The sequence below is a fragment of the Pelodiscus sinensis genome, chromosome 27, assembly GCF_052426305.1.
Source record: "Pelodiscus sinensis isolate ZL-2025 chromosome 27, ASM5242630v1, whole genome shotgun sequence".
Taxonomy (NCBI): Eukaryota; Metazoa; Chordata; order Testudines; family Trionychidae; genus Pelodiscus; species Pelodiscus sinensis.
In genome coordinates, this window is record NC_143078.1 from 1,087,109 (window position 1) to 1,104,755 (window position 17,647).

Here is a 17,647-nt window from a genome sequence, read left to right on the forward strand (position 1 = left end):
TGCAGTTTTTCTTAGTAAAGTCTTTTCATGTGTTTGGTTAATGTCATATTGTGGACTACTTGAATTCTGTAAATGAGTAACTTAATTTTGCACAGATAGTTAAATTGCAGGCAATTCAGGTGGTGAGAGACTGGTATTCCCAGACTTAATGCCTGCTGTTCATTAATGTGGAGTAAGGATGAGCTTCAGAAAAGTGACTGGGTATCAGTCCAAATAAAATTTAAATAAAATTTAAACATTTTAAACAGAGAAACATTTATGTTTGGTATTAAAACACATTCCAGGCACAATATATGAAAATGAAGAACATTAACAAGCAGAGGACAATACAAAAATTCCAAAGAGTGGCCTATTTTGCCATTATATAAACATCTCAAAGCTGATGTTCAGCAGACCATGAATGCCAGGATATGCTTTATTTAAAAAATTCTCTCAGTCGTACTTGCATTTTCAGTAATGTTTGTACAACATTGTGACAGGAGTTGTTGTGTACAGTTATTTATCATGTTTGCAGTTGATTTACAAAATAAACAAAATGTGCAAGCATCATACAAATGTGCAACTGGATGGGACTTTGAGAAGTGATGAAGTCCAGCCTGCTACACTTTTGCAGGGCACAGTGAATCTGGACCATCCTTGACAGTTGTTTGTCTGACATGTTTTTAAAACCTGCAATGATGGAGATTCTACAACCTCCCTTGGAAGCTCATTCCAGCGTTTAACTACCTGTATAGTTAGAAAGTTTTTCTTAATATATAACTTAAATCTCCCTTGCTGAAAACTAAGCTTATTATTTCTTGTCCTATCTTCAGTGGACCTGGAGAAAAGTTAATCAGTCTTCTTGATAACAGCCCTTAACATATTTGAAGGCTTATCAGGTGTTCATTCAGTCATCTTTTCTCAAGATAAAACATACTCAGTTTTCTAACTTTCATCATAAAATAGAGCTTTTCTCACAACCACATCATATTCAGTTTCTCGGCCACTCTAACCCCCAGATCCTTTTAAGCAGTACTACCATCTGTGCAGTTACTCTCCATTTTTAGTAGTCCATTTGATGTTTTCTTCCTAAGTACTTTGCACTTTACTGCATTTCATCTTACTGAATCCAAACTAATTTTCCAATTTGTAAAGGTTATTTTTAATTCCAGCATAGTGTCATCTGCAGATTTTATAAACATACTCTCCACTCCAATATCCACGTCATTAATAAAAATATTGAATATTAGTGACGCTATTGCAATCCACAGTGACGCCAAGATCTCTTTCTTGAGTAGTAACAGCTAATTTAATTTAATTTAATTCTGGGGTTTCATGTTCAACAATTATTAGGGCCCTACCAATTTCATGACAATGACAATGAAAATAAGCCTTTCCCATTCAAATCAGATGTTCTCTTGTTACTAAGAATGATCCAGGAATTGAGGCTCCTAACTCCAGCTAGGATGAGGAAGGCTGAGGCAGGACACGACTTGCTATTTCCCTACAACGCAGCTTTTGGGTACCTGACCTGGCTGCAGATAGCTCCACACTGGCTCCTTCCTACTCTGTCCAGCTTGGAAGGCATCACAAAAGTGAGGGTGGCAAACCCATTACCCAAATAAAACAGGTTTACAAACCCCTTCCTACAGTCCCTGTTGGGGTCAGGATCCCCACAGTACAAAACTGTGAAAGTTGAGATTTAAATATCTGCAAACATGAAATGTACAAATTTTCAAGTCTTATGGACTGTGAAACTGACTAAAATATACAGGCAGTCCCCGAGTTACGCGGATCCAACTTACGTCGGACTGCAGTTATGAACGGGGCTTTTCTCGCCCCGGAGGACAGGAGCAGCGGGACGCCCAGATGCGCCGCGGTCCCGCCGCCCGCATCTTCCGGGGCGAGAAAAGCTGCTCCGCGTCTCCCTGGTTTGCTGGGGGGGAGCCCCCCCAGCAGACCAGGGAGACGCGGAGCAAAGCCGCGGAGCACGTGGGCAGCGGGACAGCCCAGACGCGCCGCGGCTGTGCCGCGGCCGGCGTCCTCCGAGCAGACTAGGGAGACGCGGAGCAAAGCTGCAGAGCATGCGGGCAGCGGGACAGGCTTTTCTCGCCAACGACGCCTGGGGTAGAGCAGCTGGGGCACTGTCGGGTTGGTCCTGCAGCGCCGCTCCTCGGCGCTACTGGAACAACCCGGCAGCACCCCAGCTGCTCTGTCCCAGGCGTCCCCAAGTCAGCCGCTGCTGAAACTGACCAGCGGCTGACTACAGGAAGCCCGAGGCAGAGTTGCTCTGTCTCGGGCTTCCTGGAATCAGCCGCTGATCAGTTTCAGCCGTGGCTGACTTGGGGACACCTGGGGTAGAGCAGCTGGGGTGTTGCCGGATTGGTCCAGTAGCGCTGAGGTGCGGCGCTGCGGGGACCTACCCGGCAGCACCCCAGCTGCTCTGTCCCAGGCGTCCAAATTCAGCCGCTGTTGAAACTGATCAGCGGCTGATTCCAGGAAGCCCAGGGCAGAGCAACTCTGCCTCGGGCTTCCTGTAGTCAGCCGCTAGTCAGTTTCAGCAGCGGCTGAATCTGGACGCCAGTTCCGACTTACATACAAATTCAACTTAAGAACAAACCTACAGTCCCTATCTTGTACGTAACCCAGGGACTGCCTGTACTATGATTTGGCAGAGCTCTAGTGATTGTCCACCATAATCCTCAAATCTTTTTCAAAGCAACTGCTTCCCCAGACAGAGTCCCACATCCAGTAAGTATGGCCTACTTTCTTTATTCATAAATATTAAATGTAGTAGTATTACAACAAATACTGTTTTCTTATGCAATTTACCAAGCAATCCACATTGTTCTGCATTAGCAACTTGTCATTTTAGTTATTTGCCATTCCCCGCTATTTTTGTATCCTCTTAAACTTTAACAGTGATGACTTTACATTTTCTTTCAAGTCATTGATAAAAATATGTTAAATAGCTAGGGCTTGTAGGAGCCCACTAGAAACATACTTGATTGATGAGCATTTCTCATTTGACTGGATAAGTGCTTAAATCTTTAATGTAGGTAACTTCTGTAATAGTAAACCAAATGAAAAGTCTCAGAGGGGCAGCTGTGTTAGTCTGCAACTTTAAAAACAACATGTAGTGCCCTGGCACTTTAGACTATGTCTACACAGCAGAATTATTTCAGAACAACTGACATTATTCCAAAATGACATAGTGTGCATCCACACAGCAAGCCTTTATTTTGAATTAAAGCACTTCTTACTCCAACTCCTATAACCTTTATTTTATGAGGCGTAAGGGAAGTCGAAGGAAGAATGTTCTTCCTTTGACTTCCTGCTGTGTACACAGCGCTGAAAGCTGACTTAAGCTATTTCAACTTCAGCTATGCACTTGACATTTTTGCCCTGCTGGGTAGACATACCCTTAGAAACTAACAAAAATATATAGAATCATGATCTTTTGTGGGTTTTAGGATAGGTTTTATCCTAAAGTCCACAAAAACTCATGATTCTATATACTTTTGTTGGTCTCTAAGGTGCCACAGGACCACTTGTTTTCAAGTTAAAAGAGCAACTGCTTCAATCTTTTTGTTTTTTTAAATATTTTCATTTTTCTTTACTCACCGTAATATTGAATGGGTTCAGCAAGGCAGTACCCATCAGATACAGTTACAAAGGTATTTGCCATACTCTGCTTCAGCTCCCACTGATTCATTCACTTTGGTACTTTTAAGAAGAAAATCTGAGGAAGTAGAACATGACTAGTTACTTTGAAAGGCAAGACTCAGGTTTCCATTAGAAAGAATACAACCATCACTTCAGAAAGGATTGTTGTGGTAGGCAGGTTACACAGCCCTGAAAGAAAAGAAATATCTAGAGATAATAAGGCCATTTGCAAATTATGAGAGAAAGGCAGGTAGGTGGAAAGTTACTGGGAATAGACAGCATTACAAACTGTGTTGGTCTTAATGAACAGGCTTTGTTTATAAATCTTCTGTTGCTGATTTTACTGTAATGCATCTTCCCATCCCAAACAATTAGACTAGGATTAATATTCCCTAACATTAATTTCAGAGCAGCAGTGGAGTTCCTCTGAGGTCTTATATGTAATTTCCATAGCCTTAGTGTCCTCTTCCCTCCACAGTGAGGAGGGATTAAGGCAGTGGTCACCAACCAGTCAATTGTGATCAACTGGTTGATCTTGGGGAGTCTGCTGGTCGATTGTGATTAGCTGGCTCCCTGCTTGCCCTGGCCACACACCACTGGCCCATTTCCACAAGTGGCCAGCACAGCTCCATGGCCCCCTGTGAGTGGAGGAGGGATGGCAGGTAGAAGTCTCAAGGTTGCAATCATCATACCCCATAGCTACCCATAGGCCAGTTATGGGGAACTGTGACCAATGGGAGCTGAAGGGGTAGTGTTAGCAAAGAAGGGGAGCCTGTGGAGCCACAAGGGCACACTGGCCCCTTCCAGAAGCAGAATGGAGCTGGGGCAGGCACAGAGCCTGCCATAGACTCACTGCACTGGCAGGAGGTCACATGGCAAACCTCAGCCACATCCTGTGCTATCTCGACTTAGAGCCCCAGGAAGTACTTAGTTCGAATCACTCTGGGGTGTACTTATTTTGAAATAGCAGCAGCGGAGTGTCCACATTACAGCTATTTCAAAATAACAATTTCAAAATAAGCGTTATTCCTCAAGGAAAGCAGCAGTACAGATTTCAAAATAACCAGACCATTATTTCAAAATAATGGGCTTGGTAGTGTAGACGTTCTGCTTATTATTTCAAAATAAGGGGAGTTATTTTGAAATAATTCCTTCGTGTTAACCAGGGCTCACACTGCTATTTTTAATGCTGTAGGTCATTGGTCACCAACCAGTAGATCAAGATCTACCAGTAGGTCTTGGAGCCTCTGATAGGTGATCCTGACTTGTTTGGCCAGGAACCTGTCAAGCACAGTTGGCCCTCCACATATTGTCATGCTGCTCCTGCCCTCTGCCTTCGAGTTGCCCCCCAGAGCCTCCTGCTTGCTGTGCAGTGTGCAGGAAGGAGTGGGGGGGGACTGATGTCAGGGTGTCCCTCCCCCCCCCCCACTCCTGTACCCTATCTCCGCACAGAGAGAAGGGGATGGAGGGAGGTTGGCAATGCAAATCTGTCACTCTCACACACTGTGTGTGTCTGTCATTCTCACAAACACACACTGTCCTTCCCTCTCATCTCCTGACCCAACACACACATGGGGGGTTGTTACTTCTTTTACTGCTTGCAAAGGGTGTTATTTTGGGTTTTTTACTGGTCTGTTCATTTAATCAATTTTCCTTTCTATCTTACATTTAAACGTAATTCTTTGAGTAGTGAGTTCTAAAATGCCTAACCTGGCGTGGCTGGAGACATTATCCACGTGGTAATTGCTGCTCCTGGAGGTGGCTGGCATGTCCCTGGAGCCCCTGAGAAAGGCAGAGCAGGGGGGGGGGGCTCTCCCCGTGCCATCCTTGCCTGCAGACACCGCTCCTGCAGCTCCCATTGATCAATAATGCGGAACTGTGGCCAGTAGAAGCTGTGGGCTCAGTGCCTGTAGCTGAGGGGCAGCACATGGCACCATTGCTACACATGCCAGCTGCTTTCAGGAGTGGTGCAGGGTCAGGGCAGGAGTGAGCTGGCTTAACCCGGCTGCTCCACCACCTGGAAGTTATCTTAATTAAAGAGCCTGCTTCCTGAACCCCTGTCCCTAGGGTTGCCAGGTGTCCGGTTTTCTACCAGACAATCTGGTTTTTGGGCCTGCTGCCCAGTAAAAAAAATCCAGAAAATACCGGACATGTGCAATGTCCGGTATTTCCTGGTTTTCCGGCTGGGCACCGGACGGAAGCCTGGCGGGGGCGGGGGGAGTTGCTGGGAGGGAGATGGGGTGCGATTGGTGCTGGGAGCCCTGGTTGTGTGTGAGGAGAAGAGGCAGTCCGGTACTTCCTCCTGCGCACTGGTGAAGCGTGTGGTGGAGCTGCAGCTGGACTGACTCACACGGGACGGGAGCGCCCTGGGATCTGCACAGCCTGGGTCAGTCCTGCACCCCACTGGCTGATTTGCTCCCCCGCCCTCTCCTAGCTGGCTGGTTGGTTAATTATCCCTGATTTCTCCTCCCGGTCTTCCCCGGCCAGTCCTTCCCCCCGCCGCCAGCTCTGCCTCCCACTGGCCAGTTCCTGCTCCAGATCTTCGCCGGCCAGCCCCACTGCACCCCCCGCCAGCCCTGCTTCCAGCGGCCAGTTCTCCCCTCCTCCTCCTCCTGAGCTCCCACGGCCAGCTCCACCCCCTCTGGCTGCCCCTCCCCCCATATCCCATGGCCAGCCCCGTTCCGCCTGACCCCCCCCCCCCACCGACCAGCCCTGCTTCCCATTGGTCTCCCCATCTCCCCTGGCCAGCCCCGTTGCCCCCCCCCGTTAGCTCTGTTTCCCGCCCCCCCCCTCCCTTCCTCCCGGCCAGTCCATCCCCCCGCTCTCCCCATGAAGCGTGTTCGGTATTTTTTTTATGATTACCTGGTAACCTACCTGTCCCAGCCCTGAACCTCCTCCTGCACCCAACCTCCTGCCCCAGACAGGAGTCCCCCTGAACCCAAACTCCTTACCAGAGCTTGCACCCTGAAACCCCTCCTGGACCCCAATTCCCCTGCCCTGGGCTAAGCCTAGAGTCCCTTCCACACTCCAAACCCCTTGGCCCAATCCCCGAGCCTGCTCTCCAATCCCCTACCTCAGCCTGGTGCAAGTGGGGGAGGAAAGGGGATGGCGTGAGTAGGGTGAGGCCTGGAAGAAGGGGTGGAGCACAGGCAGGGCCTCAAAGAAGGGGCGGGAAGGAAGTGGGCCAGGGTATTTGGGTTTGAGGTAGATCTTACATTGCACTTAAATTGAAAAAGTGGAGACCACTGCTATAGGTTGAGCAAAGCTAGCATTGGTCTCTGCCATGCCAACCTGAGCTGGTAGGCAAGTCTTCTTCTGCAATGTAGATATACCCATACTCATCATGGGATCTGTAATAACTCCTACAAAGCAGACAGGAGCTTGAGTCTTAAGGACTCACCTAAAAGATGATCACAGGAGACTTAATGGAATAGTTTATGTATTGTCCCTAAGAAAATGATTTTATGACTCCAGGGAACCTGAATTGAAGCCATATCTTGAGGCATATACTTCCCTTCCCAAAATACACATTAATATACACCCCCACCATAGACATATCCATGGAATAGAAAACCTCGTGTTACCAGCACAAGGTGAAAAGGTGCAGTGAGGCTGGACTGCTGCCATTATGTTATCTGTGCTGGTAAATATTTGTTTGAAAGGAAGGTGACTCAGTGACTCATGGAGGGGGCCTTATCAATCAGATCAGTTTAGCATGGGCAAAGTCTAAATTTGTTTCCTTTGGTAAATATGCATCATTTTAAATTGAAAGCATATGTTCCAACATCCTTTTGATAGTTATTCTATGTAAAAAAGTATTCCAAAGTAAAATAAAGTTACAAAGATACAGAAATGTAAATTGAGTTTACAAAGCCCACATTCACTTGTGTAATATATCAGATTAATAAATTGATTCTGATGTAACAAATCAGCCTTGAGGTGAAGCTTCAAATTACTTAAATGAGTGGTGTTTGAGAGAGCATCTCAGGATTGGGCTCTTTGTGATGGTCTTTCGGGGTCATGGAGGAACAAAAGTTAAATTATGCTGTATATTTAAAAAAAAAATACCTCACAGAACATTGAGGTTGTATAGAAAAGCTCTCCAAAGTTAGGAAATGACAAAGTTAAGATTGAACATGCAACTTTAATTCTGTCATTTTGTGTTATCTGCATTACAGTGTACAGCTAGTTCCACAAAAGGACACAGGTTGCCAACATTTAGGCACTGTGGGATCCTCAAAATTCTTGCTCAGATGCTGCCATAACCATGAAGGCCCCTTAAATTCTTAAGTATATATATTTCCACTGTCAAAGTCCGAAGGCACTTAATTTTCAGCCAGTGAGCATACTCATAGCTGCAAAGCCTAAGAACATGGTGGTTTATCACACTTAAACTCCAGCGGGATACTCAGATTAGGCATTTCCTGTCTATCTGCGCTGCAGGACTCAACCCGACATGCCTAATCAGAGCATGCCTAACCTCACATCAAACAGCCGAGTTGGGGAAGAGGCAGCAGCCTCCAGTGCTTAGGATGTGGGGAACCCAGGCTCATTTCCCTCCTCTGCCTTTTACAGAGCAGGAATTTGAACTTGGGACGGTTAGCTGAATATCCCAACTGCCGGACTACAGAGTCAGCCTGACATACCCTCACACCTAATACATATTTAATTATGTATGCAAAGCAGAATAACTTCAACAGGAGAAATGGAGAGAGAAACATCACCAGCAGGTTAGGGCACTCTGAGAGGTGGAGGATCCAATTTATATCCCTTCTTCATAGCAGGTAGATGGGAGAATTGAACTTGAGTTACCTGCCTGCTGGTTGAGAGCCCTAACTACTGGGCTAAAGATTATAAGAACATAAGAACGGCCGTACTGGGTCAGACCAAAGGTCCATCTAGCCCAGTATCCTGTCTACCGACAGTGGCCAGCACCAGGTGCCCCAGAGAGGGTGAACCGAAGATAATGATCAAGCGATTTGTCTCCTGCCATCCTTCTCCAGCCTCTGACAGACAGAGGCCAAGGACACCATTTTATCCCCTGGCTAATAGCCTTTTATGGACCTAACCTCCATTATAATACAGTGGTGGGCAATAACTAGATGCAGTTTGCCTGGGTTAGCCCCTGGTGGGCCACCAATATTTTATGTTCCTGCGCTAACACAGGTATGGCCTCTTGAAGCTCCCATTAGCCACAGATCACTATTCCTGGCCAATGAGAGCTGCAGGAAATGGCACAGCCCAGGACATTGCTTCCCGCAGCTCCCATTTGCTGGGAATGGCAATCCGCGGACAACGGGAGTTTCAAGAAGTCGTGCCTGCAAAGGCGCAGGTAAATAAAGTGCTGGTGGACTTCTAGGGGCTAACCTTGGTGAACTATGTCCAACTTATTGCCCACCATAAGAGGACTGCTGCTGCTGGTCCTGCCCCTAACATTTCATGTAAAAAATAATTTAGGTGTCTAACTCCATAAGAAGATTCATAACTGAGAATCCAGGCAAAGACAGGCTCCTAGTTTCCTGCAAGTCAATGGCTAAGCATGCTCCCCTCTACTTGGCATTTTCCATTGGCTGACGGGTGGCTACTTGCTCAGAATACTGTGTTTTGGGAATCCTATTCTGAGACATCCAATGCGCCCCATGACTTATGTAGGTAGGGAGCTTAAATTCTTAACTCAGGTCAGTGGATTGCACTAGGTGACAATGCACCCAAAAGTTAGGCATAAGCACCTCAAAATCCCTTTGGGCATCTAACACATAAACCTAAACAACATGTTCACACATACATATGTGAATGTCAGCTGTGACCACTGAATTTACAATTTACACCGGGTCAGTGTAAACTGGAGTATTTGTTCACAAAAAGAAACAATCAAAAGGATATTAAAATGAAGCATTGCATATTTATCTGGGAATTAAAGATTGTGTTATTGTCATAGTGATGAATTACAAGGAACTGGAATTTCCTGACTTTTGGAAATACAGCCAAGGCCATCTTTTAATATAAATTTCAGGTATGAAACTGCCTTGAATGAGAAGGTAGCGAATAGAAAAAAAGACTAAAAGAATAAATTTCACTTTCCAGGACATTAAGGAGCAGCTGGTTTGCAAAATTGTCAATAGCTTGTGTATATGCTATAAACTGGAATATTCTGTCTCTCACATTTGAGATTAGCAAGAATGAGCCTTCACCTGCAAATCTGAGCTGCAGAGATTGAACCAAGAATTTTGTGGAAGTTACTTCCTCAGCCTATATGTCCACCTGCAGTATTCTTTACATACACTTCTAAGTTAGGCATTTATCCACACAAAACACAGCCTTCCTTAGTTGCATACGTTGAACTCAGCAACAAACAAAAAAGCCACTGCTCATCATGCAATTTTCAAAGTATTGTACTTTGGTAAATCATAAGCAGATTATACCAGAATATTCAAAAACTCTTCTCAATGACAGCTGTTTCACTGATAAATTTTAAATTTGTAATTTTAATGTTTTGCCTCAGACAGTAGAGTTACAACCATTTTTTATAATAGAAATAAATTACACACCCACAAAGTTCTCTTATTTGACCATTTTTACTTACACTTTTAAAAGACAAAAAAATCACCTTTGCACAGAGATGATGCTTGGAGAATTTAACCTAAAAAATAAAATTTCTGAACGTTGAGACTGAAAACAGTGTGATAGACTGAGAAATGTGATACACCCCTTAAAAAGAACAACTACGATCATATCAGTTGTGTAGGATTACATTTAATGAAACACTTAGGGGCTAACACTTTAGTGCTCAGGCTGCCTTATGGTGAGTTGTTTCCTGTATAAGGTCCCAGCTCATTTTTTTATTGCTTCTGATGTTATTTCTACTAAGCTTTTTGTATTAAAAGTCTTTTTGCATAGTTTTTAGGAAGCACATAAAAGAAGTAAAATACCCTCTCTACAGTGACTTAGAGTAATTTTTTCAGAAGTGCCTAAGTTATTGACAACATGAAAGTCAATGGTACTTAGGTTCCTAAATAACACAGGTACTTCTGCAAATCACATTGTTTTCCTTTTCTAACCTTACTTTTATTGTATTAAATCTCCAGCAAGTGACAAAATGTAACTTGGAATGTCTACTGAAGCAGTAGGTTACCCATCCACTGTAAATCTTGTGTGTCATACCAGGGTTCAGAAATATACAGCTATTATTCCTAATCAAAGAATTTGTCAGTTATCTTCAGTTTATCAAGTGAAGGGAAAGTAAGATTTTAATGGCAAAGTATGAACTTGTGACCCAAAACCATCTGAGTCACTTACCAGAAGTCACGCATACAAACTAAAAACATACTGTGTATCTGTTTCCATGTTATTAATGGCAGAAGATGTTGTTTTTCATAGTTTCATTATAACTATTACTATGTGGAACATATTTCTTTAAGGAGACCCTCCAAGAAGCTCTTCAAAATGTCTGAATTGACAGTACATTAACATCTATCGTAAATATTTTGACAGTTGTGTCAAAAGGGAAATTTCTTGCTTCGAGGGAATTTCAGGAACTTGAGCTGAAGGTCTTTTAGATTTATGTAGTCAACCTCATATCCTGGGAAAGAAAGCATGAATGAACAACCACACAAATTAGGCAGTGGATTTCAATCTCAGTTTTGATCCTTGCTTTGTTTTGTTTCCAGAGCAGGAATTGTACTTTCTGAAGTTATGCAAATTAAACACAAAATGTGCAGTAAGTTACTGGTCATTCTGGCTACTATATTCTGATATCCCAGGTAGTATATTTGGTTGCACTCAAAGGCAATTATCTAACTACATCAGTCATTAAACTCAGAGGGGATTCATTTTGCAAAGAAAGCTAGTAGAATCAGATAACAGTGCTTCATAACTTAGGTATTTTAATAATAATATGCACTTTAGGGGTAATTTTTTATTTATTTTGGATTTTTATTTTTTAAATATATGAAGAAATCCAAATTAAACTTTCCTCAGAAAGCAGTTATCCCCCATCCTCCCTCTTTCCCGTAAATTATATTTGCTATGTTCATCTGTGAGTATGGTGCCTTTCTAGGGGATTTTACATAACAGATTCCTTTATCTTACTGATAGATATTTTTATGACTGTTGTGTAAGCTTTGCTACTTATCTTTCAAGTACTTGCTATGTGTGTAATTATTTTAAAGGAACTATTAAATAAATTGGAAAAATAAATGGAGACAGGTCCTTTATCACTGTATAGCTTTGATATCTGTCTGTATGGTTTGTTCGGAATGGATAACATTGAAACGGATCCATCTCTTTAAAAAAAGTTAGTTTAAAAGGAAATAAACAATAAAATTTATTTTTATACAGGTCAGACACATTTGTTCTTCAGATACAGGATTAATTTTACCTCCCAATCTAATCCTGAATGTGGCACAGAATCCTTAGGGCTCAGAATCTGCAATTGCATGATAATGACATGACTAGAAATACTCCAATTTATTATTACACTGAATTTTGCACTTCGTTATCTTCAGGTGGGGAAAATGTATTTCTTGAATGGCTAATATATTGTAGGTCACCAGATCAGTTTACATATGTGTAATACTCCTGAAACAAAATAACTGGCAGTAAAGAACACCTTATTTAAAAAGTATATATTTTTATTGTTCCTTGATCAGCATTTTAAAAATCAGATGACAAAAGTATTCTAAACTGCAAATATCTTAATTGAAAACAGTTAATATGTGTGTAGACTGGCACTGTAAAATCCCCAAGCTTTTAGAAAACTGAATTATATACTTACATACAGTAGTTCCAGAGATACTGCCCTCTCTTCCTAGAATGAGTCGATGACAATGCAGCAGTTACTTCAACTTTCTGATTTCCAGCTGGAGCAAACTGGGCCTTTTCCCTATTTATCAGTTTCTTTACATACACTTAGGCTCCAGACACTCTGCAGACCAAGGCTTCAGCCTATCTGAGACACAAACTTCCCACACAGCCCTTCCTAGGGTCAAAGCAAGGGCAGCTACAAGTCCACATAAATCAAATAATAACTGTATCATCAGGGACAGAGGCCATTGGGACTCTCACGTCATATTTTCCCAGAGTTCTCTCTCCTCAGCTTTCTAAATATTTTGCTTTCTTGATAGAGTTTGACATTCTCCTAATTTGATTGCTTAACACTGGCATCTCTGCATATTAATAGAGAACATATATTGCTTAGTAAGAGACCATTGCAATAGTATTATCTGAACATGTACATTGAACAAATTGAATTTGGAAACTTTATGTGTAGCCAGTATCTCTAAACTATGTAAACATTAATACTTTTTAATATATATTTTAATTTAACATATTTGCTGCTGTATTGTAAGGGAAGATTAATCCATGTCTCCATTACACATTGACTATAGTTTTGCCATTTCTTAGTCAGCACTTAGACAGCTGTTATGGCTGTGTATTTTATAGTTTAAACATATCTAGAATTGTGTAGCTCAGAATCGCAACAGCACATAATTCCAGTGTGCACACCTCTGGAATGGACTCGCAAGAACTTTAGGAAATCTCTGTATGTGGGTCTTTTGAGTGTTTACATTTGAATTCAGATCACATCTCATTTGCTCCTGGTTTTATTGGCGTTTCATATTTACAACAGCAGATTTTGTTGTTTCCTCAGGATTACCTGCTCATTATATATATTTGCTATAGATTGAATAGTTCTTGTGAACAATCTTGATAGCATATTTTAGTTCCCAGCACAGCAAATTAATTTAAACAAACAAATGAAAGTAAACATATGAGGCAAATAATCAGCATAAACTGTTTTATAAATTGTTTAGCAATAAGGCATAGCTCCGCTTTGAAAACTCTAATAGCCCTGTCTGATCAACCAGTTCAGTGAGTATATTTAGCTTGAGTGGGAAGGTTTACTTTATTTGACTTAGTCTCATACATTCAGGCTACAGATATTGATAGAACATGTTGTATATGTCAGGAGCTGGAGTCTGAACATACCAGTTAAGTACAGTGTATGGAAGGCACACATATATTCATATTCAAGAACAATCAACTGTGATGATGCTGTGAGTCTGACCTGAATGACCCTCTTATGTTTGTTATATCGCATTACTTGGGCAGTCTCTTTTCATTCATTAGCATCAATCCTTCTCCAGACCAACCTATGGGGTGAAGATGTCTCCATCTATTTTATGGTCAATGTGATGGGCATCTTCTGGAGTCTGAGCTTAGTAGACAGCTTCCACAGAAAGTTACTGTTCCTGAATACTGTTTTATGTTCCAAGCCCAGCATTGATCACAACCATAGAATTCACAGCTCTTATGGGTTGGAGCTCTCAGGAGATATGGTCTATAAATTATTAGGTATTCAAATAGTTAAAGGAAATCATATCTGAGGTCCAGCTGGGTCTTTTCTGCATAACTGACCCTTCCTGCTTGATCTGGCACTGGATTGTTTATGTCACGTCAGTAATTAACCACTATCAACCTCATTAATGAAACATAAACCACCTCTTCTGCTCATTTATAAAGCACTTGTCAAACAAAATTTAAACAAAGGGCAGAATCTCAGAAAAGTAATAGCCCTTTAAAAGCTACTGAGACTTTGATTACAAATCACTGTGGTCACTTTTGTTGTTTTTCATTAAAAATAAAATAGAAATCATGGAGTCATCTATTGCTTTTGGCTAGCTCTCCAAAAGTCCATCTGAGATCTGTTATAGGGGCAACAGTGCCTGGATAGTAATGTTGGCTATTTCAATGTCAAATACTTATGTTTCAGCTTTTTACTTTAAATCACTACATAAAAGCAAGAGTCAACCACTAAACAATCAGGAATCCTCAGAAAACTCATTGTTAATTGTACCACAATAACTATTATATGTGGGACTATATAAATTTAATTAATTTGATTATTAAAGCTTTTTTTACTATATGCCATGAAAAAGAAGCATAACTGATGTCAGCAAGATGTTCAAAACTGTGAAAGAGAGCAGTTGAAAATGAGTATAATACTTGTGCATCAAAACAGTCTACTTGGGGCTGTATGTATTTTCAGTTTTACAGGAATAAAAACAGGCATAATATTATAATGAAAAAATATTAAATGCAAAATATACTGTGTTTTGAGAATTACCTAAATGCACCATTTCTTGGGGAAACTGTGAAACCTACAGATTTTCTGCTCACCTATTTATTGGATTAATAATTGTTCCCATTAACATATAAAGATGATAAAGATACAGATTGGATTGATAACTGGTTAAAAGACAGGAAACAAAGGGCAGGAATAAATGGTAAGTTTTCAGAATGGAGAGAGGTAACTAGCGGGGTCCCCCAAAGGTCTGTCCTGAGACCTATCCTATTCAACTTATTTATAAATGATCTCGAGAAAGGGGTAAACAGTGAGGTGGCAAAATTTGCAGATGATACCAAACTGCTCAAGATAGTTAAGACTAAAGCAGACTATGAAGAGCTTCAAAAAGATCTCACCAAACTAAGCGATTGGGCAACAAAATGGCAAATGACATTTAATGTTGATAAATGTAAAGTAATGCACATTGGAAAAAATAATCCCAACTTTATGTGTAATATGATGGGGACTAATTTGGCTACAACTGTTCAAGAGAGAGATCTTAGAGTCATTGTGGATAGTTTTCTGAAAACATACACTCAGTGTGCAGTGACAGTCAAAAAAAGCAACTAGAATGTCATTTTTAAAAAAAGATAGAGAATAAGACAGAAAATACCTTATTGCCTCTATATAAAACCACGGTATGCCCACATCTTGAATATTGTGTACAGATGTGGTCGCCTCATCTCAAAAAAGATATATTGGCATTGGAAAAGGTTCAGAAAAGGGCAACAAAAATTATTAGGGGTTTGGAACGGGTCTCTCATGAAGAGAGATTAAAAAGACTTGGACTTTTCATCTTGGAAAAGAGGAGACTAAGGGGGGATATGATAGAGGTCTATAAAATCATGAGTGGTGTGGAGAAAGTGAATAAGGAAAAGTTATTTACTTGTTCCCACAATGTAAGAACCAGGGGACACCAAGGGTATGTCTAGACTACATGGCTGTGTTGCCAGAGCCATGTAGATGAGTTTACTAGACATACCCAAATAAAGCGGCAATTTAAATAATCGCCGCTTCATTTAAATTAAAATGGCTGCCGCGCTGAGCCGATCAGCTGTTTGTAGCTCAGCACGCTAGTCTGGACACTCCACAGTCGACATCAAAAGCATTTGTCGACCGCCTCGTTATGCCTCATGGGATGAGGTTTGCCTTTCATGTCAACCGCGGAGTGTCCAGACTAGTGTGCTGAGCCGATGAACAGCTGATCGGCTCAGCGCAGCAGCCATTTTAATTTAAATGAAGCGGCGATTATTTAAATCGCCGCTTCATTTGGGTATGTCTAGTAAACTAATATACATGGCTCTAGCGACAGAGCCATGTAGTCTAGACATACTCCAAATGAAATTACTAGGCAGCAGGTTTAAAACAAACAAAAGGAAGTTTTTCTTCACTCAACGCACAGTCAACCTGTGGAACTCTTTGCCAGAAGATGTGGTGAGGTCTAGAACTTTAACAGGGTTCAAAAAAGAGCTAGATAGATTTGTGGAGGTTAGGTCCATCAATGGCCATTAGCCAGGATGGGTAGGAATGGTATTCTTAGCCTGTTTCTCTGGAGGTGGGTGACAGAGGAGGGATCATGCGAATATTACCTGTTGTGATCCCTCCCTCTGGGGAATCTGGTATTGGCTACTGTCGGCAGACAGGATACTAGGCTAGATGGACCTTCGGTCTGACCCAGTATGTCCATTCTTATGTTCTTGTATGGTATATTCTTCCAGTCATGCAGAAGCTAGTGTTCTAAATTCTTGAAGTAGGGGTGAAGTTCACCCTTGCAGAAGACCAGCTGAAAAGCCTATCCACTACTTACATTCCATTTAAGATCTCTGGGTTTAAGTGTTGCCAAATATTTCTTCTGGCTCTCTGCAAGAGAGCCAGTTTCATCTTGATTGGACATATTTTTGTTGGTATTACAGTTCTAATGATTGGTTCACATGTACTAAGATAAAAATATCAGAGCCTAGAGCTGCCAAAATGGAAATTGTCCTTCAGCGTGTTCTGGAATTCTCTGCAGCTATTAATGTAAGTGACAGTGCATATGAAAGGAAAATAATTGCTCACCCCTCAAAATTAGGAGTTTCATGTCCTGCATGGGGAGATGACAGAACAGGAGGATCTCTAAAGAAATACAAGCTCTCAAAAGGTTGCTCTTCACTTTATGGCACCTTTCATGATGCAGTACAATGATTGAAGGTGATTAGAGGCCCGGTCTTTCACCACTGACATGTCAGAAGATAGAGGATCAGCCACTAGGAATTGCAGAATGGATGAGGGTGGCTTTGGTAGCGATGATGTCACTTACTCATTTACTGATTTTGAAGAGGCTGGGGAGGAAAGAACCAGAAAAAACGTTTCAAACCAAGTGCTGTATTGTTACAACAGAGAGAGGGAATAGTCAAAGAGATCTTAATTCAGTTTTACTGTTACTTACTAAAGGATCTTGGAGGCTGAGGTGCATATAACTAGTTTGTGAGAAATGTTACTGTTGCCCCATGCCCTCTCCTTGCCACCTGACACCCCATCCCTGCTGGGACTTTGTTTTACTAACTTGTTGCATCCTGTCTTAATCTAAGAAAGTTTACTTAGTGGTCCAGCATCTATCTTTACTATATGTCTACAGCACCTAGCAGTATGGGGTCCCAACCTGCCTGTGGTTTCTAGACCCTCTTCTTATACACAGGGCTCGACAAATAATGTAATCTACTCGCCCGTGGCAAGTAGATTACAACCCGGAAGAGCCGGCACAGAGCGATCTGCACATGCGCAGAATGATCTGCGCGTGCGTAGAGTGCAGAACCGCGCGGCTGGCGAGCAGGGCTCGCTGCTGCTTGGCGAGCCCTGCTTATACATATAATAAAATAATAACAGTCTAAAGCAGTG

At 42.1% G+C, this 17,647-nt stretch overlaps 1 protein-coding gene across 2 annotated transcripts in view; it reads right to left on the bottom strand.

The window, feature by feature from the left end:
* The window catches only part of LOC102449041 (bile acid receptor-like), a 47,140-nt gene that overhangs the window by 9,347 nt on the left and 20,146 nt on the right, over window positions 1-17,647 (bottom strand). Inside the window, exons 1-2 of one of the 2 annotated variants that reach the window (XM_006118804.5) lie at window positions 12,419-12,693; window positions 3,604-3,721 (exon numbers count right to left, since the gene is read on the bottom strand). In XM_006118804.5, coding sequence (XP_006118866.2) covers window positions 3,604-3,694 — 91 coding nt within the window. In that variant the 5' untranslated portion in view covers window positions 3,695-3,721; window positions 12,419-12,693. Of the gene's footprint in view, window positions 1-3,603; window positions 3,722-12,418; window positions 12,694-17,647 lie in introns of those variants that run through there. The other variant, XM_006118805.5, reaches the window with a different exon arrangement.